Here is a 27,460-nt window from a genome sequence, read left to right as displayed (position 1 = left end):
TTGCTATCAAGCTCCAAATTGAGAAAGCTGGCTTTTTTAAATGTTGTAATTATTTTCTATCCTAATGTGTTAAGATTGGCAATTAAAATTTTATGTTATAGGAAAGAATTCCTTGGTTTTAATTTAGAAAGCTGCTAGAGCTGGGTGTGGTGGCACATGTGTGTTTAGTTCCATCACTTTGAGGCAGAGGCAGGTGGATCTCTGAGTTCTAGGCCAGCCTGGTCTACAGAGTGAGTTTCAGGACAGCCAGAGCTACAAAGAGAAACCCTGCCTTGAAAAAACCAACCAACCAACCAACCAACCAATCAAATAAGCAAGCAAGCAAACAAACAAACAAAAAGAAAGAAAGCTGCTTTCCTATTTATAGTTTCTTGAGGGAATTATGCAAGGTCTTATCATTGAATTAGTTCAAATTCTTCCTGTATATAGCTAAAACTGAGGTCCAAAAATATTAAATACTATTAAATCATCTAAAGACCTCATGTATAAAATAGCAGTGATATGACATCTGACATTCCCAAAGTCCCACACTGGAAAGCACAAGGAGATGGCTAAGGGCAGAATGTGGGAAGGGAAGACAAGAGGACCAAGAAATGCTGACAGCAGAGGAGCTGTGCTGTCAGGGTGTGAAGAAAGGGGAGGCTTCCCCTGAAAACCGAGGCCAGACGGCTTCTAGAATAAGTGTAGAATATCCAGCCTTACAGAGTACTCCAGAAAATGGACAGCCTGAGGAGGAGGCTGCTGGAGACTCTTCAGATGTCAGTTTTTGTGGAAGTTTGGAGCTAGAGTTTTTCCTAGATATCTGTTCATCAAAAATTTAGTAAGCAGCTCTAAGTATGAGTTACTGTGCCCTTAAAGGAGCTTGCTGGGGCTGCTCATGTAGAACTTAGACTCTGCACTCAAGGGACAGACAGTGGGGGGTAATCAGCAATGCACACAAATAAGCCATAGTTTGACATGTACTGAGGAACTGTGGGACCCACTAACAGAAGTGGTGCCTTGATCTTGGGGCAAGCACAGAGGAGGAGGCCAGCTAGATGAGCTGAGTCTGGAGGATGAGCAGGGCTGGTAAGAATGACTTTCAAGACTTGTCTTGTAGTCTTTTTGGGTTTTGTACCTACCATTTTTTTAAAGTGTAGTGATAAGTCTGCATTTCAGTGTTTCTCTTTTGTCGTCAAGGGAAGGAGTACCCTGGAACACATGTGCCACTCAGTGCCAAGCACTGCTGGGGAGGGGGCCATGCAGGCAGCAGTGCACAGGTGTGTAGGCATAGATGCATAGACTCACAAAACCACCTGCTGCTGTCTGCACAGTTCCTCCTCTTCCTAATCCAGCCTGTGTGCTAGCTATAACTAAGTACAAGCAACAGGTTTAACTGTTGCTTTACTGCTGCTCTTGTTTGGTGTTCCAGGAATATCCGCTCAGTTCACACTCCTTATGAAGATGTAGTTGTTAACTAGGTAGGTCATGACTTAAGGCAGCCTGTGATTTGGACAGTCCTTGCCTCTGCCCTGTCTGCACTTACCAGCCAGGAAAGGGACTCAGCTACATCTTGTGAGGCTTAATTAACAACAGCCTCTGGAATTAAGACCTGTTGGCAAAAGCCAGAAACATCACCTCTTGTGCTCCTCCTTAGACCAGTGGTTCTCAACTTTCCTAATGCTGTGACCCTTTAATATAATTCCTCATTGTTGTGGTGACCCCAACCATAAATTATTTCCTTGCTACTTCATAACTATAATTTTGCTACTGTTATGGCTTGTAATATAAATGCCTGTGTTTTTACATGGTCTTAGGTGACCCCTGTGAAAGGCTTATTTGACCCCCAAAGGGGTCACAAATGACAGGTTAAGAACCACTGTCTTAGACCTCACATCAGCGAGAAGAACCACCTGAACAGGGATCCAAGAGACAAGCATGATGTCTCATATCCACATTTGCACAGATTTTGCTGTTAATTATTTTTATTTCTAATTTTTTCTTTTATTATTATTATTATTACAAATTTTCACCTCCTCCCCTCATCCTCTTTCCCTCCACCTCTCCCCATTCTCCTTCCCTCTCTCTCTCCAGTCCAAAGAGCAGTCAGGGTTCCCTGCCCTGTGTTAAGTCCAAGGAGCTCCCTCCTCCATCCAGGTCTAGGAAGGTGAGCATCCAAACAGACTAGGTTCCCACAAAGCCAGTACATGGAATAGAATCAAAACCCAATGCCATTGTCCTTGGCTTCTCAGTCAGCACTCATTGTCAGCCACGTTCAGAGAGTCCAGTTTGATCACATGCTCCATCAGTCCCAGTCCAGCTGGCCTTGGTGAGTTCCCATTAGATCAGCTCCACCATCATAGTGGGTGGGCGCATCCCTTGCAGTCCTGACTTCCTTGCTCATGTTCTCTGTCCTTCTGCTCCTCATTTGGACCATTGGGCTCCAATGTGGGTCTCTGTCTCTGTCTCCGTCCACCGCCAGATGAAGGTTCTATGGTGATATGCAAGATATTCATCAGAGTGGCTATAGTATAGGGCCATTTCAGGTGCCCTCTCCTCAGCTGCTCAAGGAACAAGCTGGGGACATCTCCTTGGACACCTGGGAACCCCTCTAGAGTCCAGTCTCTTGCCAACCCTCAAATGGCTCCCTTAATTAAGATATATACTTCCCTGCTCCCATATCCACTCCTCTTACATCCCAACTGTCCCATTCCCCCAAGTTCTCCCCATCCTCCCCTTCTCTATCCACATCTCCCTTCTCTCTCCCCATCTCCCCTTTTCCCCGTCCCCCCCCCACCCCCAAGCTCTCAATTTTTGCCTGGAAATCTTATATACTTCCAATATCCAGGAGGATAACTACATTTTTTCCCCTTTGGGTTCACCTTCTTAATTAGCTTCTATAAGATCACCAACTATAGGCTCAATGTCCTTTGTTTATGGCTAGAATCCACTAATGAGTGAGTACATACCATATTCATCTTTTTGGGTCTGGGTTACCGCGCTCAGGATAGTGTTCTCTATTTCCATCCATTTGCATGCAAAATTCAAGATGTCATTGTTTTTTACCGCTGAGTAGTACTCTAATGCGTATATATTCCACACTTTCTTTATCCATTCTTCCATTGAGGGGCATCTAGGTTGTTTCCAGGTTCTGGCTATTACAAATAATGCTGCTATGAACATAGTTGAACAAATGCTTTTGTAGTATGATAGGGCATCTCTTGGGTATATTCCCAAGAGTGGTATTGCTGGATCTTGGGGTAGGTTGATCCCGAATTTCCTGAGAAACCGCTACACTGATTTTCAGAGTGAAAGAAATTGAAGAGGACACCAGAAAATGGAAAGACCTCCCATGCTCTTGGATGGGTAGGATCAACATAGTAAAGATGGCAATTCCACCAAAGGCAATCTATAAATTCAACGCAATCCTCATTTAAATCCCTACAAAATTCTTCACAGACCTTGAGAGAACAATAATCAACTTTATTTGGAAAAACAAAAAAACCCAGGATAGCCAAAAAAAATCTTATACAATAAAGGAACTTCTGGAGGCATTACCATTCCCAACTTCAAACTCTATTACAGAGCTACAGTAATGAAAACAGCTTGGTACTAGCATAAAAACAGAAAAGTCGACCAATGGAATTGAATAGAAGACCTAGATATTAACCCACAAACCTATGAACACCTGATTTTTGACAAAGGAGCTAAAAGTATACAATGGAAGAAAGAAAGCATCTTCAACAAATGGTGCTGGCAAAACTGGATATTTCTAATTTTTCTATGGATGGCTAAAGAAATACTTGTCCTAAATACATATTTAACCATGTTTGTATCTCAAAACCCTTCAAGGGTCACCGTGCCTTTCCTCATCTTTGGTAGCACTGAAGTGTTGAATGAAGGGAGGTGTTGAATGTTTGAACAATGCAATTAGTTCCATCAAATAAGCTGATTGCTAGCCACAAGGGATTTAAGAAAAGAGACCAGCTGGTAGAGGCCAGCAGGTAGAGACCAGCAGGAAGAGATCAGCAGGAAGAGATCAGCAGGTAGAAACCATCAGGAAGAGACCAGCAGGTAGAGACCAGCAGGTAGAAACCATCAGGAAGAGATCAGCAGGTAGAGAACAGCGGGAAGAGACCAGCAGGTAGAGACCAGCAGGTAGAAACCATCAGGAAGAGACCAGCAGGTAGAGGCCAGCAGGTAGAGACCAGCAGGTAGAGACCAGCGGGAAGAGACCATCAGGAAGAGACCAGCAGGTAGAGGCCAGCAGGTAGAGACCAGTAGGTAGAGACCAGCAGGTAGAGGCCATGAGGTAGAGACCAGCAGGTAGAGACCAGCAGATAGAGACCAGCAGGAAGAGATCAGCAGAAGAGACCAGCAAGTAGAGGTCAACAGGAAGAGACCAGCAGAAGAGACCAGCAGGTAGAGGTCAACAGGAAGAGACCAGCAGAAGAGACCAGCAGGAAGAGGCTGGAGTGACTTTCATTGATCTGACTAGGGATGCTAGGAAGCTAGGGGATGAATAGGTGTTACAGAAACCAATATTAACAATTTGTTTCTTAATGCTGAGGATGGAAAGAGATGGCCGTGGCTTGGAGGTGGAGTAGGGAGAGTAAATGATGTTCAGGAGATCTGGCAAGCTGGCACACCAAGGAGAAGGGGGTTTGAGGGTGTATTAGATGTTAATATCAGACTCTGACTGAGTTACTTCACCTGAACTGTAGATTCTCCTATGTAGTTGGCACAGTAATATTTACTCTACTGTATTATTTTGTTTGTTTTTGAAACAGGGTCCCACTATGTAGCCTTGACTGACCTGGAGCTCAGAGAGCTACTGCCTCTACCTTCTGAGTGTTGTGATTAAAGGCTTGTGTCACTACATCTGGCTTTACTGTATCATTTTGGTGACTAAATGAGGTAATTTATGGAAAGGCACACAGACTAGAACTTATATAATTTTTTCCTTTTTCACTTTTTCAAAACCATTTATATTTTCTTAAACCTAAATATTTGTAAGGGGAATAGTGAGGAAATGGCCCTAAGAAAATGGCAACTTACACCATAGTCAGAAGATAGATGGGGGCTGGCAAGATGATTCAGCGAGTAAAGGTGTCTGCTGCCAAGACTGATGACCTGAGTTCAGTCCCCAGGCCTGAACATGCGGAAGAAGGAGAGGACTGACTGCTGCAAGTTGTCCTTTGACCCCGGCATGTGTCCTGTGGCACAGGTGCCCCCTGACAAACAAGCAAATAGATAAATTCAATTAAAAATAAAGAGAGATGAAAGGCCCTGAAAGGACATGGCCAGCCCTCTAGACCCTCAATGTGCTGTTGTACTTAGCACAGTGATTTAATTAAGAGGCACGTCGTCTGTAAATGCACTCAACTAATGAGTGTGCCTGTCGTAAGCAGTGACGCATTGTCAGGTGGTCTAACGTTCCACATTATGCTCTACACTTTGAAGTAGAGAGAGTAGAAGCAAAGCGAGTCAGTTTTAGCGTTAGGAGTAGTCTCCCTTGACAAAAAGCTACTGGAAGGTAAGGTGTATTACAGAGCCTCGTAGACATGTTTAGAAAGTTTTCAGATTAAGTGAACAATGCTATTATAAAGTGCCTATGTATTTTTTTCAGTTTAAAAATCAGTTACAGAGCCGGGCCGTGGTGGCGCACGCCTTTAATCCCAGCACTCGGGAGGCAGAGGCAGGCGGATCTCTGTGAGTTCGAGACCAGCCTGGTCTACAAGAGCTAGTTTCAGGACAGGCTCCAAAACCACAGAGAAACCCTGTTTCGAAAAACCAAAAAAAAAAAAAAATCAGTTACAGAAAAGCTACAAAGATTGTTGGCATTGTGCAATAAATATCCCTGTAGTGTCTTGAAATCTAGTGTGACATTTGGCACAGGTCCTCAGTGTTTCTCAAACAGCATCCATCTTTATATATGAGGCTACATCAGAACAGTGAACTTCACTACAAGGCTGCTGTTCATGCTATCATTGACCACAGTCATCAAAGTGTTTACAAAGCCGGCTGATGAATACATGCAGTCATGTATGGTCCTGTACAACCGTTTGCTAATTGACTTCATTGGGCATATCTGTTTCTGACTGGTACTGGAGAGAGGGTAGAAGCCTTCTGAGTGTGAATGTACCCAGTGATTTGAGCCATGACAAACTTACAGTCTGGCTAGTTCCATTTCCCTATCCCTGGTGGCCACCCTCCTGGGCTGTTTTACTGAGTGTACATCTGGTATATTCTCTAAATGGCACATGGCCCCCCATGCATCCATGGATTCCCCTGGGCAATCGATTTTAAAACAGCTCCTTGCATTTTGTGCAGAGATGCGGAAATTGGCCACTGGCTACAGGATGGATGCAGAGCTTGAGTTGAAAATCCAATGAAGCAGAATTCTTCACTTAGTTTTTAATTAAACAGCTGTGTTAATTCAAACAGGACACGTTAGGCCTGGGGAGCTGGCCATATCCTCTAAGGGCTGTAAGTAGCCTTTCTTCTGTCTTCTTACACTGGGGTGAGTTGCTGTTTTATGAGGGCCATCTCCTCACTGTTTCTTTTATGAATTCTCAAGTCTAAGAGAACATAGTTTTAGAAAGTGTTTTTTTTCTTTCTTTCTTTTTTCTTTTTCTTTTTATAAGAAGGCTGCTTTTATCTGAGGGCTCTAACTTCTTCCTGCAGTGACTGTTTTGCAGTCACTCACTTGCATTGCCTCTGGCATTGATTGGGTCACATGTGTTTGAACTGATTCTGTGCTTGGACCTTAATACAACTCTGATAGAAATGTCCATGTTGAATTTGTTGTGACCTCAGACATTCATTGGTATGAGAGAGTCATTGGGGTCTTAGGGATTGGAATCATCTTGGGGCAGACCACACTGCTGTGACTATCGCCTTTGGACAGTGGTACAGTGTTTTCTTCTTCTCCTGCTTAGAAAAGACAGCTTGGTTATTGGCAGTAACTCCAGGTGATGTTTTCTGGTTTATAATGAACTCCAGAGGTTAACACACTGATTAGTGTTGAAATGAGAGGAGTGTATCTGATTTATTTTGTATGTTACCATTATATTTTGAATTAAAACCTTATAAAGACAAAATTAACTTAAAGTGAAGAAAAGATCTCACCATAGGATTGTTTTGTAAGTATAATGTAAATATAATGACAGATTAATTCATAAGCCCAGGACTTTTCTGGTAGCAGATTTATATTGCCCTTTAATGCCTATCTTTGATTAGAAGTCCTGGCATAAAACTTAACATAACGACAGCAACATCCTGACCAATTATCCAAACCATCCAGCCATCCTAGAGTGTCCAGAACCTCGCACATGATCTGTAGGATTAAGAGGTTAGCTCCTGTAACTTCAAACAAAGTGCTTTCATAATAAAAGTAAAACGCACAAAATCTGAGGTCACTTCCTCTCTTAATTAGTTGCACTGGCCAGGTGGAGGCGAAGCTCTCTGTGCTGGGCTCGGGCTGTCCATAAAGCCAAGCAACATGGCAGCACAATAGAGGAGGAACGGAGATCGTTTTAATATGTTTCTGTCCTGTGTCACAGTTTGAGAGTGCCCTGGTTTATGTCGCTTTTGGCAAACTTACATAAAAGTGACCTTGTACTGTATTTTATGACCAGATGACTTTTCCCCTCAGTGGCTAATTTGTCTCAGGCCTCCATCTTAAAGAGAAGTGAGTAGGAAGCCAGCCTGGGACTCCGTGAGCTTTCATTGCATTCTTTCATTATTTTTGCTCGTTTTTTTTGCCACTGATGATCCATAAATTGTTGGAAATGAGCGATTAAGGAAGTGCTGCTTAGTGTTAGTGGCAAATGCGCATACTCAACCTGGTTCTGCTGGGTGAGAGGAAATCATAGACAAGAGGAAGGCTCCTGCTGGGAACCTTGCAAGGAAATTTGACTTGGGCATGTTTTGATCTTGGCGTTTATTACAGAAAATGAAGTCATATCTCACTAACTGTTGCTATGTGTTAATTTGATTCTCCCAACACCTGCAAGAAAAAGATGTAGTCATGTATTAATCAGAACTCTTTGCCTTCCCCCACTAGGGAGCACTGGTTTCTTCCCAGAAATAGTAAGGACAGGATCAGCTGTTTTCAAAACAGAGGAGCGCTGTTCTGTGAAAGGTGGCAGTGCCAGTCTCTTGAGCTTTCCATATCTGAAGGTGCACACAGGAACTCAGAGGAAGTCATTGTGAGGAAAATAATAAGGCATTTAATTATAACAATTGTTCAAATTTATAAAGACTTTGACTTAAAATTCATTTAGCTCCTAACATTGTGTTGCCACCGTTCTTTGTATCCTTGCCTGTTTGAAGGAGCTAATTACGTCTTTAGCTACAGTGTCTGGTTTTGTTGACGACATTGTTTTCTTAACACCACTCAGCTCTCAGGCATTATAGTGCTTTGATTTCTTTAATTTTTCTCTGCATCTATAAAAAAATAAGGGATTCCTACATTTAAGGGTAGATTCTCTTTATTTGAATAAAAGTAGGTTTCCGGACTCAAGTCTAGACTCTCCTTATCTACTATGCCTCAGACGTATTTCTCAGACTTTCTGTGAAGCTTGCTGCTCTCACCTGTGTTAGTAACATACCCAAGATGTGCTGGGAGCACAGTTATATACTCAGTGCTCATATGTGTCTAGTATGTGGAGTTGCTAATGAGACGTCAGGGTTGTGTATTGTGTATGGGGTTACTTTTTACATCACAGCACAATATGAAGGTGCATTGTGTTGAGTCAGAGAGGCACACACCTGTAATTCCAGCACTTGGGCAGCTAACACAGGATTACAAGTACTAGCTTAGCTTGGCATAAAAGGTATGAAGATGAGGCCAGGTTTAAAAAAAAGTTACATTGTATTGTCATGGGGCACTTTTGTTTATCTGTCTCTTGAGTTATGTGTTTTACTTAGAAAAGTGCAGGTTGTGCTGCTTTCATAGGGAACCAAACCTTATACTTTATTTTATAGGATGATTAAATTAACTAATGCCTCAGAGTGTCTCATAGTTCAGCCCTCTGTTAAATGAAGAGAAGAGCCCTGTTAGGGAAGAAATAAAAGGCTACCAGCTTCACATTTGAAAGTAATATGCTTTTAATTACCACAGTCCCAATCTTTATATTCATAAAACAATTTTATAGAAATAATCATTGCTAATTAGAAGTTTCCCCCCATTTTGGGGGGGGGGATAAAAAACTTTACTTTTGGGTTAAAATGAATTTTATTTGAGAGTGAAGTTAGATGTCAGATTTAATGCTGCTGGAGACTTCTTAGTTACAGGACCCTAGATAGTGCTCACCATGTACCACACAGCTTAAGTTGTAGATCTTGTGTCTATTTGGCATTTAAGCTTATATTTACTTGCCTATAAAATGATTTTTCAGTGTGTTGCTCTGGTAATAATTTGCAAAGTCTATGAAATGTTTGGCAGTGTCTCTCTGAATCTACACAGCTGAAATCGGCTGGCTGAAACGTGGTGCGGCGTATTAATTGACAGCCCGTTGATGGAGTTTGTAGACCAGGGATAGAAGTGTAAGTGACGGCCAGCTTAGTTCAAGTGGTGTTTCAGGTTGTGGGGAACTACTCTAGTCGCTGACAGCGATAGTGCTTCAGACAGACTGCTGTGCACACCTTCAATTAAAGAGAAGAGAAATTCTAGTCTTAGGGAGATACAGGGGAGATGAATTTTAAGGAGCAGACATGTAAATTCTACATGTAAATGCATCTTTTTAGTGGGTGAAATGAGATCATTAGGCAAAAATTGAAAAAGGGGGTATATTTATGATCAAAACATTAAAATAAATATATTAAAATGATCACTTTTGTGAAAACAATTCCCATTTTTTTTCTTGGTTATTTTGTAACAGTAGGTTTAAATATTTATACTTTTTAAATTCTAACTGGGATTAGCTGCTAATGTTTTCATTATATAATAATGAGTCTTAAATTCTCTAAGCAGCTAATTTGATCATAGATTTATGAAAGGCTTACATTTAAAAAAGAATTATTCTGTTTTATGTGTATGAGTGTTTTACTTGCATGTTTGTTTGTGTATGTATCACATGTGTGCCCAGTGCCCAAAGAAGCCAGAAGAAGGTGCCATATGCCCTGGAACTGATGTTAGGAATGATTGTGACCAACCATGTGGCTGCTGGGAACCAAATCAGGGTCCTCTGCAAGAGCTGCAATTGCTTTCAATAGCTGAGAATCTCTCGAGACCCTAAGGCTTACATTTTTAGAACTTCTTTGAGGTATCAGAATTATTGTGGTGTAGGAGGGTCTTCTGTTTATGTGTTACTTTCATTGGTTAAATAAAGAGACTGCCTTGGCTTTTTGATAGGGCAGAAAATTAGGTGGGCAGAATAGACAGAACAGAATTCTGGGAGGAAGAAAGCAGAGGCAGGGAGAGCCGCCATGGTGCCAGCCACCAGGTCAGACATGCTGAATCTTTCCCCGTAAGCCACGACCATGTGGTGACATACAGATTGTTAGAAATGGGTTGAATCAAGATGTGAGAGTTGGCCAATAAGAAATTAGAGCTAATGGCCAGGCAGTAGTTTAATTAATACAATTTCCATGTGGTTATTTCGGGTATAAGCTAGCCAGGCAGCTGGGACACAGCCCGCCGCCGCCCCTCAATACAACATTATTGGCTGAATAATTTCTATTCTTTTTAAAACACATGTAATTTATGTCATTTTTTTAGTATAAGGTTTTATTTAGTTAGTTTTGGGTGGGGTCACAGGGTCTCTCTATGTAGTCCTGGCTGTCCTAGAACTTGCTCTGTAGACCAAGTTGGTCTCAAACTCACAGAGATCTGCCTGCCTCTACCTCCTATGTGTTGGGATTAATGCATGTGCCACCACACCTGACATAGTTTGTTTGTTTATTCTGTGTTAGGAAAAAATTGATGAAAGGCCGCTTTATTCTGTCGTGGTAAGAATGTATTGCAGTAGATGACTTATGATACCTTGACTGCGGAGAGGAGTTTTCTTTCTTCCACTCTCTTGGCTCACCTTCCTGGGAGTCCAACTACCATATGTTTTTTTCTGAACATCTCTCTTCCCATACAAAATGACTTCTAGTTTTGTTTTCTTTTTTCTCTTTTGTTTTTTTTTTTTTTTTTTTTTTTCAAGACAGGGTTTCTCTGTGCAGCTTTGGATCATTGTCCTGGAACCCACTCTGTAGACAAGGCTGGCCTTGAACTCACAGAAATCCACCACCTGCCTCTGCTACTACTGGTTAGTTTTGTTTTTCTTAAAGATACAGTTGGTTATATAACTAGCTCCCGTGAAATTTTTGATGGCCTCTAATAGCTAACAAACTTGTTAACTTACATGAATTACATACAGAATACTCTGAAAGCTTTACTCCATTTGTTAAAATTTTATTAAATTTATTTATATTTTAGTGTGTGTGTGTGTGTGTGTGTGTGTGTGTGTGTGTGTGTATCCTTGGTGCCCACAGAAGACAGAAGAGGATAGTGGATCCTTTTGAACTAGAGTTACAGGAGATTGTGAGCTGCTGTATAGAAGCCAGGAACCAAACCCAGGTCCTTGGCAAGGGCAGCAAGTGCTTTTAGCTGCTGAGTCATCTTTCCAGGCCTCCATCTGTCTTTTAAGCCACTGTTTCCATTAGGCATACCTGCTCATCCTCTGCTGTTCTTGTTGAACTTGTTCCCACCTGGAACCTGCTTATTGTTTTCTTTTCCAAGGTTGGAATCTAAGTGCATATGCTGTTGTTTTTGTCTATAAATTGTCTCTCTCTGCCTTACCTTCCAACATCCTGTTCTTGACTGATTCCTCCAGGTTTTCCTAATGTTCTGTAGTGACTTTCTTGTAACTTTCAGGTTCTCCCACAGTAGGGTTATATTGTGATTGTTTGCTGATGTGCTTTTGACAGAAATACTTGGGACACTGGACAGAGTCCTTGTGCGGGAAAACGAGGCATGAAAGCTGAATATTCTTGTTCCCTGAATTTATGAGCAGACCCAGGAATGCGCCATAATCCCTATGTGTGGAGTGTCTTTTATGATTGGTTAAAGGAGATTAACTAGCTGATGCCGTAATTAAATATGACTGAGTAAAAAAAAATGTAATTCTGTAACAAGCATTGTGTATTATTAAGCGTGTAGTTCTCAAGAAGGCAAAAAACCAAAACCAAACCAAACAAAAAACAAACTCTGGGTTTGGAGAAAAAAAAAGGAAGACCCAAACCCTGAGAGTAAATGAGCATGTGATCCCACTCCTCCTGGTCAGGGGGAGGAGCTGGTGGTGACTGTCAGCTCTGATGTGAGTCCACTGTGAGTGGAGGACGGCAGATGCCTCCTCATGAGAAGTTCTCAGCCGCAGGGCAAATCGATTTGTGTATGCCCTGCCACTGACAAAAGGATATCTCTTCTGAGACTTTGTTTATCCACCTTTATCTCCCAAGAATTTGGGGTTCAGTATTATATCTGTTATTAGAAAACCCCCAGTCAAGAAACTAGCATAAAAATTACTGAAAAATATTAAAAATCACTCATCACTTATTCTAATATATTAACTGAACATAACATATTAACTGAATATAACATATCAACTGAACATATAATACTTTTAAATGTGTGTTGGTCAATAGTGGTTTATATAATACACATTTAAGGCAGGTTTTAGCAAGTTTATTTGATATAATTTAAAATTCATACTATACAATGCGTTTAACTTGGTCCTGCTTATGACATGTGTTGTCTACTGTTCCTTAAATTAATTCTGTGAGAAAACTCAGGACTTGACAATAAGCAACACATAATCAACCCAAACAGAGTATTTTCTCTGGTTTTTGTGCATCTTTATTCTTAGCTTCTTTCTTGGTAATTTGATAGTTGATTTAGCTCTTAAAGTGCTATCATCCTTTCAAAGCAGGTGTGTATTCTATTTCAGTTACTCACTTTTCCCATGAGCTTTTGTAAGGATCTAACATTTATATTTATTTTAGATAACTTTGTAGAGTGATTTAAAAAGGCAAGTTAAAAATTTTATCTATATTTCTATATAGTTTATTCTAGAAAAATTTACACACATATTATTTCTTAATGTTAAATTCTTGTTCATGGTTAGATGTCATATTTTGGCACTTTTGGATCATAAGCTTTACACAGCAATATCACTCCTATCCATTATTTCTTAATATTAAATTATTGTTCATGGTTAGACACATTTTAGGACTGTTGGATCAAGAGCATCAGGAATCATCACTAACACTTATTTTTTATTTTAGTCTGTGGTTTCCTGGCATTTCCCCACAATTTTGTTCTCTACTTTTTGTTTTTAGGGGCTCTCCAGGCTGTTGGTAGCACATTTGTTTCACAGTGAGATGCAGTTTATACTTTGGACTGCTCACCAAAAGGTGTGGACAGGGCTGAGAAAGACAGACTGATGGGTTGTATGCTGCGTCTTTCTTCCCTTGTCATCCTGAACCTGCATCTCTGATTCCTTTTTAGTTCTTGCTCGGAGTGCTATTGTCCCTTATCTAGGACGTGGCAGTCATATAATTCCTAGCTAACTTTTGTGACTGTCCTTATTTCTGGCTTGGAAGAGATTCGTGTTCCCTATTTGAAACTGCTCAGATTTCTTCTTCAAAGATGGGCACAGTGTTTTTCCTCCTCTTTACCTTTTTTTTCCTGCTTTGGCCTCTCATGACCTTACTACCCACTTTAAGAAAGGCAATTTTAAATCCACTCAAGGGATTCACACTATAGTACAAGTTCTTCCTGAGTACACGTGGGCTTCAGAGTCTTCATGTTTACTTCCCCGGGGTTTGGCTTGCTTGGACACTCACAGGGCTGATGGTTTTGGCTAATTATCCTGTGCATGTTGACAACTGTTTGTTTTCATGAATATTTTATACTTTTAGACAAAATCTTACTATATAGCCTTGACTTCTCAAATTCACAATTCTGCTTCAGCCTTCCAAGTTCTAGAATTATAGGCTTGAGCCACCATACCTGAGAATATTTAGTATAAATATTTTATTGAAAGCCAACTAACACTAAATTGTGTTTCATGCCATTTATTGTATTTGTGTTACTGTATATTGGTAATTAGTGTGAGAATATATTATTTACCTTCACCACTATGGTAGTTTGAATAAGAATGGTCTCCATGGTCAAGACCATGATTGGGGAACCCACGAAGACAGCTGACCCAAGCTTGTGGGAGCTCACAAACTCTAGAGTGACAGCTAGGAGCCTGGATGAGACTGACCTAGGCCCTCTGCATGTGGAGACAGTTGTATAGCTTGGTCTGTTTTGAGACCCTTAGCAGTGGGACCATTATCTGTTCCTGGTGCATGAACTGGCTTTTTGGAACCTATTCCCTATGGTGGGATGCCTTGCTTGGCCTTAATACAGGGTAGGAGGAGCTTGGTCCTGCTTCAAATTGATATGCCATGCTTTGTTGACTCCTATGGGGGGTCTTACCCTTTCTGAGGAGTGGATGGGGGCGGTAGAAAGGAGGTGGTGGGAAGGCAATGGGAGGAGAAGAAGGAGGGGAAACTGGCTGGTATATAAAATAAATAAAAAATTAATGAAAAAAGAATGATTCCCCCATAGAATCATATATTTGAATGCTAGGCCATCGGGGAGCAGCACTACTTGAGAAGGATTAGGAGGTGTGGCCTTGTTGGAGAAAGTGTGATACTGGAGATGGGCTTTGAGGTTTCAAAAGCCCAAGCCAGACCCAGTGTTGTTCTTTTTATGCTCTGAGTCTCCATAAATAGAACTCTCAGTTATTCCTTAGCACCATGTGGACCTGTATGCTGCCATGCTTTCTGCCATTATAATAATGGATTAAACCTCTGAAACTTTATTAAATACTTTGTCTTGCAAGAGTTGCTTGGTCATGGTATCACTTCATAGTAATAAAACATTGACTGAGATACCCACTTAAACTTATTTTGTATACACAAATTTTCTGGTGCCAGATAAAAAAATTGCTCAAGGACAGTTAATTGAGAATAGTGTATGTGACTTGTATGGTAGAGACAAAGTTGATGCCTGCCCTGTATGATGCACAATCCTGAACATTTCATTTTGTTGTCCTCTGGGATTTTTCTCCCGGCTTCTATCTGTTAGCACATTGTCTGTAGATTTCTGATGAATGTCTGTGTGTAACTGCTTCACATTTTCCTTTGACCTTGATTTAGTGAAAAATAAACTCAGATGTGGCTATGGGATATGAGGACCAAAATGGTCAGTGGCGGAGTGTTGAAAAGCAAGACCAGTAATAGCCACCAAAGGATTCAGGAAGGGATATGGATCCTAATGTTGTGAGAACATGACAAGGTAGCCTGTACAGAGGACCAAACCCTAGTCACCAGATCTACAACCATTAGAGATAGGAGATAAGAAAAGAGTAAACCTGAGAATCAGAACTTCATTGACATTTTTTCTTACCCTGATCAGAACACTATAGGCAGAGATTTCCTTTCCTGACTGCCTGCTTCCAAATAACCAGCAGCTGCTTCCCAAATAACTGACCCAGAGACTTAATATAAATTATAAATGCTTAGCCAATAGCTCAGGCTTGTTACTACTTAAGTCTTATATTTTAATTAACTCATATTTCTTATCTATGCTTTGCCATAGGCTCATGGCTTGTTACCTCATTTTCTTTTTCCCCCTTTTAAATTGTCTTTATTGAGCTTTATTTTTTTCTCCACTCCCTTCTCTTTCTCTCCCCCCCCCCACCCTCTCTCATGGTCCCCATGCTCCCAATTTACTCAGGAGATCTTGTCTCTTTCTACTTCTGATATAGATTAGATCCATTTATGTCTCTTTTTTAATTTTTTTTTTTATTTTTTATTTTTTTGGTTTTTCGAGACAGGGTTTCTCTGTGGCTTTGGCGCCTGTCCTGGAACTAGCTCTGTAGACCAGGCTGGCCTCGAACTCACAGAAATCTGCCTGCCTCTGCCTCCCGAGTGCTGGGATTAAAGGCGTGCACCACCGGGTCCTCTTTGTTGTTTAGGTTCTCTGGGATTATGAATCGTAGGCTATTTTTTTTTTGCTTTATGTTTAAAAGCCACTTATGATTGAGTACATATGATATTTGTCTTTCTGGGCCTGGGTTACATCATTCAATATGACGTTTTCTAGAGACATCCATTTGCTCACAAATTTCAAGATGTCATTATTTTTTCGGTTGTGTAAATGTACCACATTTTCCTTATCCATTCTTCAGTCGAGGGGCATTTATGTTACCTCATTTTCTACAAATCCTACTTCCTTGGCTGTTTGGTGTCTCCCCTGACTCCACCATTTTTCTTCCCATCCTTCTCCTAGTTTGGTTGTCCCGCCTATAATTCCTGCCTTACTAGTGGCCAATAAGCTTTTTTTATTAAACCCATCTGAGTCACAAATCTCTACAGTGTACAAAAGGATTATATTCCATATCAGAACACATACCATTAAGAGAAAAAAGTAACAAATACTGTCAAGAATTAGAGGAAAGGGGAACACATATACCCTACTGGTGAGAATATGGTCAGGTTAGCCATTCTGAAAATTAATATGGACTGTCTTCTAAAAAAACCCAAAAATGGAATATCAAACTATTATATGATCTAATCATACTTCTCCAGGGAACTTAAAGGTTTTAGGTTACTGTGACATGTAATTTTAATTGTAAAGTTGACTGGATTTAGAATCACCATGGAGACATACTTCTAGGTGTGTGTGCCTTTGAGGATATTTGTAGAAAGATCTTTTTTTTTACTTTATACTATTTATTTATTTATTATTCATTTTTATATTTCAATTACAGTTCTCCCTCCCTCTCTTCCTATTCCTCCATTGCCTTCTCCCATCTCACCCATCCACTCCTATCAAGGGTAAGGCTTGTCATAGGGAGTCAACAAAACCTGGCACATTAAGTTTAGACGGAACCAAACCCCTCCCCACTTGCAGAAAGTCTTAACTGAAGAGGGAAGACATACCTTGAATGTGGATGGCATGTCTCATGGGCATGTCTCATCTCTGTTAGCTTCCTGACTTCAGACATAATGTGACAGCTTTCCATGCTCCTACTGCCTTACCTTCCCCACTCTGATTGCTGTATCATTTTGAACTATGAGCCTTCAAAGTGCTTCTTGTCAGGTGTTTGGTCACAGCAATAAAAAATAACTCATACAATCAGCTCACAACAGAGATACCTGTAGGTCTGCGTTTATTGTGCCAGTGGTCATATTGTTGGCTAATGGAATCAGCCCAGGTATCTGTCAGTGGATGACTGAACACATACAGACACACATACACATATGCACACACATTGAGTTTCATTCAGTCACGAAGAATGAAATGGTGTTTGCATGAAATGGATGAGAATCATCACATTGAAGTCAGGCAGAGTGAAGACAAATACACATTTTCCTCTAATATGAAGACCCTAGATCCAATCAATCAATCTGCCAGTCAATATATCTCTATCTATCTATCTATCTATCTATCTATCTATCTATCTATCTATCTATCTGTGAATAATGTGGAAGCAGAAGCTTTCTGGGTGCTGTCTATCTGGGATCAGGAAGATTAGTGGGAAGGGGTGGGGGAGAAAGATCAGGGAATGGGGTACATGATACTTAAATATTTAAATGAAAATGACTTTGTGAAATCTGTAACTACATACAATTGTAGTAATAAGAGCGGCGGGGCTGCGTTCCCAGCACCCCGGCTGCCTGGCTAGCTTATGCCTGAAATAACAACACACAAACTGTATTCATTTAATCACTGCTTGGCCCATTTCTATCTAGCCTCTTCTAGGCTAATTCTCACATATTAATTTAGCCCATTTCTAATCATCTGTGTAGCGCCCCTAGGTGCGCTTACCAGGAAGATTCTAGCCTATGTCCATCCTGGGTCGGAGCTTCATGGCGTGTGTCTGCCTGGGAGCTGGTTGTGTGGCGCCTCTCTGAGGCGTCTGCTCCCGAGAGGAGAGCTGTGGAGTCTGAGCTCACTTCCTCTTCCTCCCAGCGTTCTGTTTACTCCTCCCACCTATCTTCTAACCAATAAAATGGGCCAAGGCGGTTCCTTTATTAGCCAATGACCTTCCTCCATCATACAATGAATATACACCAAGAAAAATGATGAGTTCATCAATACGAAGACAAATGAATAAAAATAAGCATTTGCGTGAAGCTGACTGTGCTGGCTGTTTTTAAAAATGTTTTATTTATTTTTTTCATTTTACATACCAGTCAGTTACCCCTCTCTACTGTCTTCCTGCTCCCTCATACCTTCCCCTGATCCAACCCCCTATCCATTCCTTAGAAAGGGTAGGGCCTCCCATGGGGAGTCTACAAAGTCTGTCACATCAAATTGAGGCAGGACCAAGGCCCTCCCTCCCCCCCTGTATCTAGCCTGAGCAAGGTATTGTTCCATAGGGAATGGACTCCAGAAATCCAGTTCATGCACTGGGGGATAAATCCTGGTCCAACTTCCATTGGCCCCACAGACTGCCCAAGCCACAGAACTGTCACCCACATTCAGAGGGTCCAGTTTGGTCCTCTGCAGCTGTCAGGTCAGTCAGTAAACTCCTCCTAGCTTGGGTCAGCTGTTTCTGTGGGTTTCCCCACCAGAGGACCCTTTTGCTCATATAATCCCTCTTTCCTCTCTATGACTGGACTCGGCCCAGTGCTTAGCTGTTGGTCTCTGTATCTGTTTTCATCATGTACTAGATGAAGGTTCTATGATGACAATTAGGGTAGTCATCAATTTGATTACAGGAGAAGGCCAGTTCAGGCATCCTCTTCACTATTGCTAGAAGTCTTAGCTGGGGGTTATTCCTGTGGATTCCTGGGAGTTTCCATAGCACCAGATTTCTCTCTAACCCTACAGGAGCTCCCTCTATCAAGATATCTCTTTCCTTGCTCTCCCTCTCAGACCCTCCCCCAACTCAACCATTCTGTTCCTTTAAGTTCTCCTCCTCCCCTCATCTTTATGCCTCCCTTTCCACCCTGTGCTTCCAATTTACTCAGGAGGTCTTGTCTATTTCCTTTTCCCATATCTCTCTAAGTGTCCTCCTGGTTACCTAGCTTCTCAGGGGTTGTGGGTTATAACCTGGTTATTCTTTTCTTTATGTCTAATATCCCCTTAAGAGTGAGTGTGTACCATGTTTGTCTTTCTGGGCCTGGGGTACAATACTCAGTTTGTTTTTTTTTTCTAGTTGCATCTGTTTGCCTTCAAATTTCAAGATGTCATTGTTTTTTTTTTTTACCGCTGAATAATATTCCATTGTGTAAATGTATCACATTTTCTTTACCCATTAGGGCATCTAGGTTGTTTCTAGGTTCTGGCTATTACAAATAATGATGCTGTGAACATAGTTGAGCACATGTGCTTGTGGTATGAAATGAATGTGCATCCTTTGGGTATATGCCCAAGAGCTACCGCTGGGTCTTGAGATAGATTGATTCTCAATTTTCTGAGACTGTTACACTGATTTCCAAAGAGGCTGCGTAAGTTTGTACTCCCACCAGCAGTGGAGGAGTGTTCCTTTTACCCCACATCCTCTTCAGCATAAGCTGTCATCAGTGTTTTTGATCTTGGCGTTTCTGACTGATAAAAGATGGAATCTCAACGTTGTTTTGTTTTACAGTTTTCCTGATGGCTAAGGATGTTGAACAATTCCTTAAATATTTTTCAGCCATTTGAATTTCTTCTGTTGAGAATTCTCTGTTTAGATCTGTACCCCATTTTTAAATTGGATTATTTGGTATTTTGATGCCTAGTTTTTTGAGTTCTTTATGTATTTTAGAGATCAGCCGTTTGTCAGATGAGGGGTTGGTGAAGATCTTTTCCCATTCTGTAGACTGCCGTTTTGTCTCATTGACTGTGTCCTTTGCCTTATAGAAGCTTCTCAGTTTCAGGAGGTTCCATTTATTAATTGTTGCTCTCAGTGTCTGTGCTATTGGTGTTATATTTAGGAAGTTATCTCCTCTGCCAGTGCAGTCAAGGCTACTTCCCTTTTTCTCTTCTGTCAGGTTCAGTTCTTGTGTTCTGTCAGGATTTACGTTGAGGTCTTTGATCCACTTGGACTTGAGTTTTGTGCATGGGAATAGCTACAGATCTATTTACTTTCTTCCACATGTTGACAATCAGTTATGCCATGTTCTGGCTAGTTTCATGTCACCTTGACACATGTTAAAGCAGCAGTTCTCAACCTGTGGGTTGTGACCCTTTGGGGGTTGAACTTTCATAGGTTGCCTGACACCATGAGAAAGCACAAATATTTACATTACAATTCATAACAGTAGCAAAATTATAGTTATGAAGTAACAACAAAAACAATTTTATGGTTGGGGGTCACCATAACATTAGGAACTGTATTAAAGGGTTCAACACCATTAGGAAGGTTGAGAACCACTGTGTTAGGTTCCAAAAGGAGGGAACCTCAATCGAGAAAATGCCTCCATAAGATCTGGCTATAGGGCATTTTCTTAATCAGCGATTGATGGGGGAGGGACCACTATTGTGTGTGGTGGTGGCATTCCTGGGCTGTGGTCCTGGGTTCTATATGAATGGCTAAGCAAGCCATGCTGGTCAAATCAGTAGGCAGCAAGCACCCTTTCAGGGCCACTTCATCAATTCCTGCCTCCAGGTCTGGCCCTGTTTGAGTTCCTGTTCTGACTTCCTTCAGTGATGGACTATGGTATGGAAGTGTAAGCCAAATAAATCCTTTCCTCCTCAACTTGTTTTGGTCATGGTGTTTTATTATAGAAATAGTAACCCTAACTAGAACACTGACACTAAGAGGTATCAGTTGGTTACTCAAGAGTTAGTAGACAAAGAGGAGATTGTAGGGAGACTTAATATTTTATTTAGCATTTGAGATATTCTGTGAGATAAAGGCCTGATAAGGATGTCTAGTCCTTGGTACTGTATTGATGGAAGTCCTCCTACTTTATGATTATTTTTTAAAATTCTGTCTTGGGGTTCCTCTAGATAATTCTCACTGGAGAACATTTCTATAGGACCTAGTGAGTTTAATGGGGAGTTTAATGTAGGCCTTCATATTGTTTGTGGTTTTGTGATGTGACCTGGGTCTGTGGACTTCCTTCATTAGTTATATATCTGAGGTGAGATTCCAGGCTGATATAGAAGTTCTAGTTAGGTTACTGTTGCTATGATGATTGCACAGCTGGACCTAGGCTTGGAAGTTTGGGGATAGCACAGACAGGGTAGGGTTTGGAGGGATATACTGGGCATGACTGTTTTAGGTGGAGATTGGGCAGGCAGGTGTTGTTCTAGAGAAACCCATTAGGCAAGGCCTTTTCATGAGCCACATGTCTGGATCTAGGCCCAAGAATGTAAAGATAGTGTAGGCAGGCTTGGTTCTTCAGGGACTTACCAGGGAAAGCCAGTATAGGCCTAGAAGTTTGGGATCCCAATCACTTTTTCTTTTTCTTGTTTTTTTAAAATTTTTTCCTAATCATTTTTTTATGTAAAATTTATAACTAAAGAATTATTAGCATAGAAATAGAAGAAAAAGAGCCTTTCTGGGTAACCAATAAAGTATCTTGACATGATGTAGTATACTGAGACATATCTCTTTTTCTTTTTTCTTTTTTAATATTTATTTATCATGTGTACAATATTCTGTCTATGTGTATGTCTGCAGGCCAGAAGAGGGCACCAGACCTCATTACAGATGGTTGTGAGCCACCATGTGGTTGCCGGGAATTGAACTCAGGACCTTTGGAAGAGCAGGCAATGCTCTTAACCACTGAGCCATCTCTCCAGCCCCCAACTGAGACATATCTCACACATTTGAATTATATTGAACTTTTGTAATTCAGGACTTTGATTTACATGTTAACTTCTTAGTTACCCTTTGAGTATTAATTCTTTGAGAATTTCATGCAATATGTTTTGATTATATTCACTCTACTCCTCCACCTAACTCTACAAGTCTATCCCCATCTCCTTCACCCTCCTGACTTTGTGTCCTTTTCTTTTCTTTTAATATTCCACTGTATGGATCTGCTTTCCATGTATTTCTGGGCGTGGGGGTATCTACTAGAGCATGGTTAATCCATCAGTAGCCATACCCTAAAGAAAACTGGTTTTCTCACTCAGAAGTCATCAGCTGCCAACAATAGCCCTTCAGCTAGGGGTGGGGGCCCATGGACCTTTCTTCCCTCTATGCTGAAATGTTAACTTGCTTGATCCTGTGCAGGCAGTCTGTGCTGCTGTGAGTTCTTGAAGTGCAGTGGTTCTGTCATGTCCAGAAGACACTTTTGCTCAGGTCTTCCACTACCTCTGGCTCTTATAATCTTCTGCCTCCTCTTCCATGATGGTCCTTGAGCCTGGTGGTCAAGGGGAAGACAGTGTTAGAAATGTCCTATTTGTTGCTGGATGCTCTACAGATACTTATTTTCTGAATTTGACCAGTCATGAGTTTCTGTGCTAGCAACTGTACAAAGAAACAGACCTGATGAGGTCTGAGAGTTGCATTAATCTGTGAGTATAGAGCTATGAATTTAGACAGCAGTTTGATACTATATCCACTTGTCAAAATAATATAATAGATTCACTTCTGGGATCTGTGAGCTCCCCAGCCATGGGTTGTTGGTGGTATTTGAAGTATTAGACATGTGTTTCCTCCTGTGGAGGGGGCTTTAAGTCCAATCAGAAAACAGTTTCCCCATAACACCCCTGCCACTGTTGTATTAATGGGCCTATCTTGCCATGCTAATTTTTCTTATTGTTCACAGAGTTCACAGCAAGGTAAGACTGTTGTTGACTTTTGCCTCCTAGCAGCCATCATTGCACTTTCTATGAAAGCTAGCCAGCAGGGAGGAAGCTCTAGTTAGTACCAACTTGATTCCTCCATCATGTAACTAGTGTGTGGTGCTTTCAGTGATACGGGCTCATCATCAAGTTTTGGGGGACAACCAAGAACAGCGACAGTAACCTGCCTGGCTACTGGCCAATCAGCATTCTATTAAACCAATAAAAGTGACAAGTCTTTACAGGCTACAAGACCATCGTCCCACAGCTCTGTAATAGATAATTAAAAATTAAAAACAATTTTGGTTTTTTTTGTGGAAAAACATTACACAACATATTTTGATGTTTTTCCCTTTCACCATTTTTTCCAGATCTTTTCCACCTCTTTACCTACTCAACTTTATGTTCTCTCTGTCCTTCAAACAAAACAGAAAACAAACAATAGCCGCAACAATAAATATCCCCACAAGAAACAAAAGAAAAAGCAAAAACCAAGAAACAAAAACACAAAAATGAAATTCAAAACAAAAAGCAAAAGAAAAATAAGATAAAAAGTTTCTCAAACAAAATAAAATGAAACTAAAGGTTCATTAAAGTACAATTGATTCTGTTTTGTGTTAGCCAACTATTCCTGAGAACGGGGCCTTCCCTGAAGTGTAGTTGATATTTTCGTTGAGACTTCATTGGAAAAAACTGATTTTCCCTTTGCCAGAGGGTATCAATTCCATGTAGTTTCTTGGTTATGGGTGGGGCCAAAGTTAAAATCAGTTTTTATACAGAATCTTACTTTGTAACCCAGACTGGTTGTGAACTTGCCATGTATCCTAGATTGGCCTTGAACTATGTTTTTTAGGGTATCGAAACCCTCCTGCTTCAGGCTTCTGAGTGCTGGGATTGCAGACTTGGGCAGCTATGCTCACCTTGTCTTTTGATTTCTCCTTTCTTGAAATAGCTGTTCTTTACTAGACCTAATGTGTTAAGATATGAGCCTGATTCCTTTTGGTTCAGTGGCCTTCCTTGCCATACTTTACTTTACTCATACTTTGGATGAGCCGGCACATTTGAACAAGTGTTTAAAGCCTACTGTTGAAGGATAGGTAGGAAAAAGCTGCTTTACCCTGATATCAGCACACTGGGCTAGGGCATTTCTTTGTGCCACGACTCAGGACTGTAGAGATGTGATGCCAGTGTTCTTGTTCCTGTCCTGCAGCTCAGGTATTAGCAAAGATCAGGCAAAATGAAGTGTGTCTGAGTCTTTGTAACTTAAACCTTTAAACCATTCTCAGTATGAAATGGAGGGATATTAGATTCCAGAGAAAGCAGGTGCACTTATAAGTTTGTTGTTAGAAGTTAGAGATATAAAGCAGGGATGTAAATCTTTGAACTAATTTACAGAAACAATCATTTGGTGACTTTCTAGGAGTAATAAAGTTTCAGCTTAGCTTTGTCTAGCAGTTTCCAAGTTTACAAGTGGTCTTTTGGTCCAACTTTTTGAGGTCAGAATCTGTTTGTTTATTTTAAAAATGTGCATGATGATTCCTTATTATAGTCAAGCCTCATAAACTAGTTGTTCTCCCATTGTATATGAAAAATGAATGGAATATAGTTGGTGTTGCTGTTCATCAAGCAATTCTCCAGCTGGTCACTAGAGGACTCCAGAGGCTGCAGGATGTTGCTGGGGGCCCTTCTGCTGTCCCAATGTCTCCAGTGTGTCAGATAGTCTGTCATTCCTTGATTAGAACCACAGATGGAAATTTGCAATGTCCTTTCTTATGGGAAGTGCTAGGAAAGTAATAGTTAAAAATCTTTCTTCAAAATGCTGGTATGATTGATTTTTTTTGTGCTTTAGTCCAAGTTTATTATTTTTTAAAATATAATTTTGAAAAGTCACTCTAAACATAAACCTTAAACAGTATTTTCTCTAATAAATATAGATTTATATAAAACAATATAAATTTATTAAAAATAAATGTACATTTTCTTCCCATCCAAAGGATGGCTCTGTGCTTTCAAATAGAAGCCTAGTTGCTCATGAGGTGATACAAGTATTAAAACACTGTTGTTGTTGTGTTTCCAGGGGATCCGAGCCCGAGTTTTGGAAACTCTGGTCATGTTGCTGCTTCTTGCATTGCTGATTCTTGGGATGGTGTGGGTGGCTTCTGCCCTGATTGACAGCGATGCTGCCAGCATGGAGTCTTTATATGGTACATGATTACTGTTTTAAATTATTCCTATGATGGGCATCTGAGTTTGGGATACAATTATATGGGGTTTTAAAACTTTAAAATAATTCTTTGTGCAGTTAACTCTTTTACAGAATTTAGATGTCTTTAGAGATATTTAAACAAAGCAATAAATATTCATTTTTTCAGAAGACTAAGCTGTTTTCCATCTATTTTTGTTTAATTAGTTTCTATTCTTAAAATTCCATTGAGTATTTTCTCCCTTTGAAACATTTTTTTTTAATTTTTTTCTTCCTTCCTTTTTTTCTTTTTTTTCCTTTTTCCAAGACAGAGTTTTACTGTGTAGCCCTGAGTGTCCTGAAGCTCACTCTGTAGACCAGGCTGTCCTTGAACTCACAGAGATCCAACTGCATCTGCTTCCTGAGTGCTGGGACTAAAGGCATGCATCACCACTACCACTGGCTCAAAAGGGTTGTTTCCTATTTTTTTTTTTACTTTAGATATTTTTATTCTTAATTTAAATAAGACCATTTATGCACTCAGATAGGCAGTTAAAATTTTTTTATCACAAGTTACTATTTATTAAGATAAAATATAAACTATTTTATTTGCTACACTTTCTTATTAAAATGCATTGATATTTTCACAGATCTCTGGGAGTTCTACTTACCGTATTTATACTCCTGCATTTCACTGATGGGATGCTTGCTGCTTCTCTGTAAGTACTCTTCATGGTGACACTGGCAGGACAGTGAAGTCTTGTCCCTGGAAAACTGGCAGTTTTCCTGATGAGATTTCTTAACAATGGAGTCTGGATTTTGAGTTGTCCTTAACTTTTTTTTTATTATTTCAGATAAATTTTAATAATTGAAATAATTGGGTGCTTTTCTTCCACTATGTTGGACACACACCCACCACAAAACTAACATGTTCCCCGTATATCTCCCACTCCCACCCCATGTGCATGTTCTTTACATGCACTCTAGCCCACCTGTAACACTGGAGTTACTTTAAACGGAGAGAGTAAAATTCTTTCTGATGACTTTGTAGTCTTTATTTCAAAATTTGTTTGGTTTTACTGAAGACATCATACTCTTCTCAGGAATAGTATAAGTTGTCAAACATAGTTCAAAGGACTTGTGACTATAGTTGTTACTTTAGATACTATTTTCTGGCTCTCAGTTCAAACAGGTTAAATGTTGTATTTTGGGGGGGGGTTATTTAATTTGTAATCTTGACTGTTGTAGTCTTTTTCCATCCTCACATTCCATGTGCTATGCATGGGCTCCTCATGCTGTGCTAGCTCTTCTTTGGTGGAGTTGAAGGCCTTCTGATGGAGTGCCTGGTGAAGCGAGGTTGGAGATGAGGATATACCTAAAATGCTCTTGCAGCTGATTTTTCTGTTTTCTCACTAGTTATTTCATTTTTGCAGTGTGTACCCCAGTTGGCCTTTCCCGTATGTTCACAGTGATGGGTCAGTTGCTGGTGAAGCCAGCGGTAAGTATTTTATTTTATTTGGGTTTGCTAAATATTTATGTTTATATATTTGATCATATAACAAAGATTTTAGAAAACTAAGGACAGTATTTTTTAGGTTTATCATTCATTTTTTTTCTAAAATCACTTTTTTAATCTTTAGAAACAAAATCTGTGTTTGCTTTTCAAAGTGCTAGCCATATGCACTTAAATAAAAGTTTATGTAGAAAATTTTAAGACAAACTTTGCAGGTGTTTGTAAGTATTTTGTGTGTTCATTGCCCTGAATCCAACAGTAATTTTATCTGTTTTAGAATTGATCACACAGCTGACCATGGTGTTAATATCCCTGATTCTAGGTTATGAGAGGCTTGGGAATCGTGAGCTCAAGACTAGTTGGGCTACAGAGTGAGGAGAGCTGTCTACACATAAAACTAATAAATCAACCAAAGCTCCCAGACGAACACAAAACAGAGACAAAAAGAAAATTGACAGTATTCATACTTGGATTTATGAACCAGTTTCTGAAAATATACACGTTGTATCTTGAATTATACTTTTACTCTTAGAAATGACTTTTAGTGGGTAACAATATAATGATCTGTTCTTAGTTCTCTGATCTTTGAACTATTTTTTACAGACAATAACTTCTTAGCTATTCCTTAGACAATCTGCCATTTATCATTTAAGTTCCTTCCCTGGCTCCTCATTGCCTGCAAACTTAGATCTCAGCTATCTACACATTTAGGTTTCTCAGTGTTCTGTGTTGCGCTTCTCTTCTGCTCCTGCACAGACTCTCATAACAGTTTGAAGCTGCCTTGCTGTGGTACACAGGGCTCTGTGCTGTCAGTTCCAGGCTTGCTCTGTCTCTGCAGGGCAGCTCACCTGCCACTGCCCCCAGCATACTCCTGGAGGGAAGTCCAGATGCCACTGTGGTCACTATTGTACTGCCTTCTCCACATTTACCAATGCCTGTGGCTTGTGTCTGACCAAGGCTATCTCTGGAGCTATTTTGGCCCAGGGCCTGTCCTCTCCTTGTG

The 27,460-nt window shown here is 40.4% G+C and overlaps 1 protein-coding gene across 4 annotated transcripts in view; it reads left to right on the top strand.

Annotated features, from left to right (window-relative positions):
* The window catches only part of Lmbr1 (limb development membrane protein 1), a 175,947-nt gene that overhangs the window by 58,302 nt on the left and 90,185 nt on the right, over window positions 1–27,460 (top strand). For all 4 annotated transcript variants that reach the window (XR_005973313.1, XR_005973315.1, XR_005973314.1 and 1 more), the window contains 3 exons: window positions 24,840–24,966; window positions 25,595–25,663; window positions 26,378–26,442. Coding sequence is in view for 1 of the 4 variants with exons in the window: in XM_041640646.1 (XP_041496580.1) it covers window positions 24,840–24,966; window positions 25,595–25,663; window positions 26,378–26,442 (261 nt within the window). In the remaining 3 variants the exon portion in view is untranslated. The remainder of the gene's footprint in view (window positions 1–24,839; window positions 24,967–25,594; window positions 25,664–26,377; window positions 26,443–27,460) is intronic.

Source organism: Microtus oregoni, unplaced genomic scaffold, assembly GCF_018167655.1.
Source record: "Microtus oregoni isolate MIOR12 unplaced genomic scaffold, Mior012 000064F_ref0000363, whole genome shotgun sequence".
NCBI lineage: Eukaryota > Metazoa > Chordata > Mammalia > Rodentia > Cricetidae > Microtus > Microtus oregoni.
The sequence above is the reverse complement of the archived record's forward strand: the minus strand, read 5'-3'. Positions and strand labels throughout refer to the sequence as shown.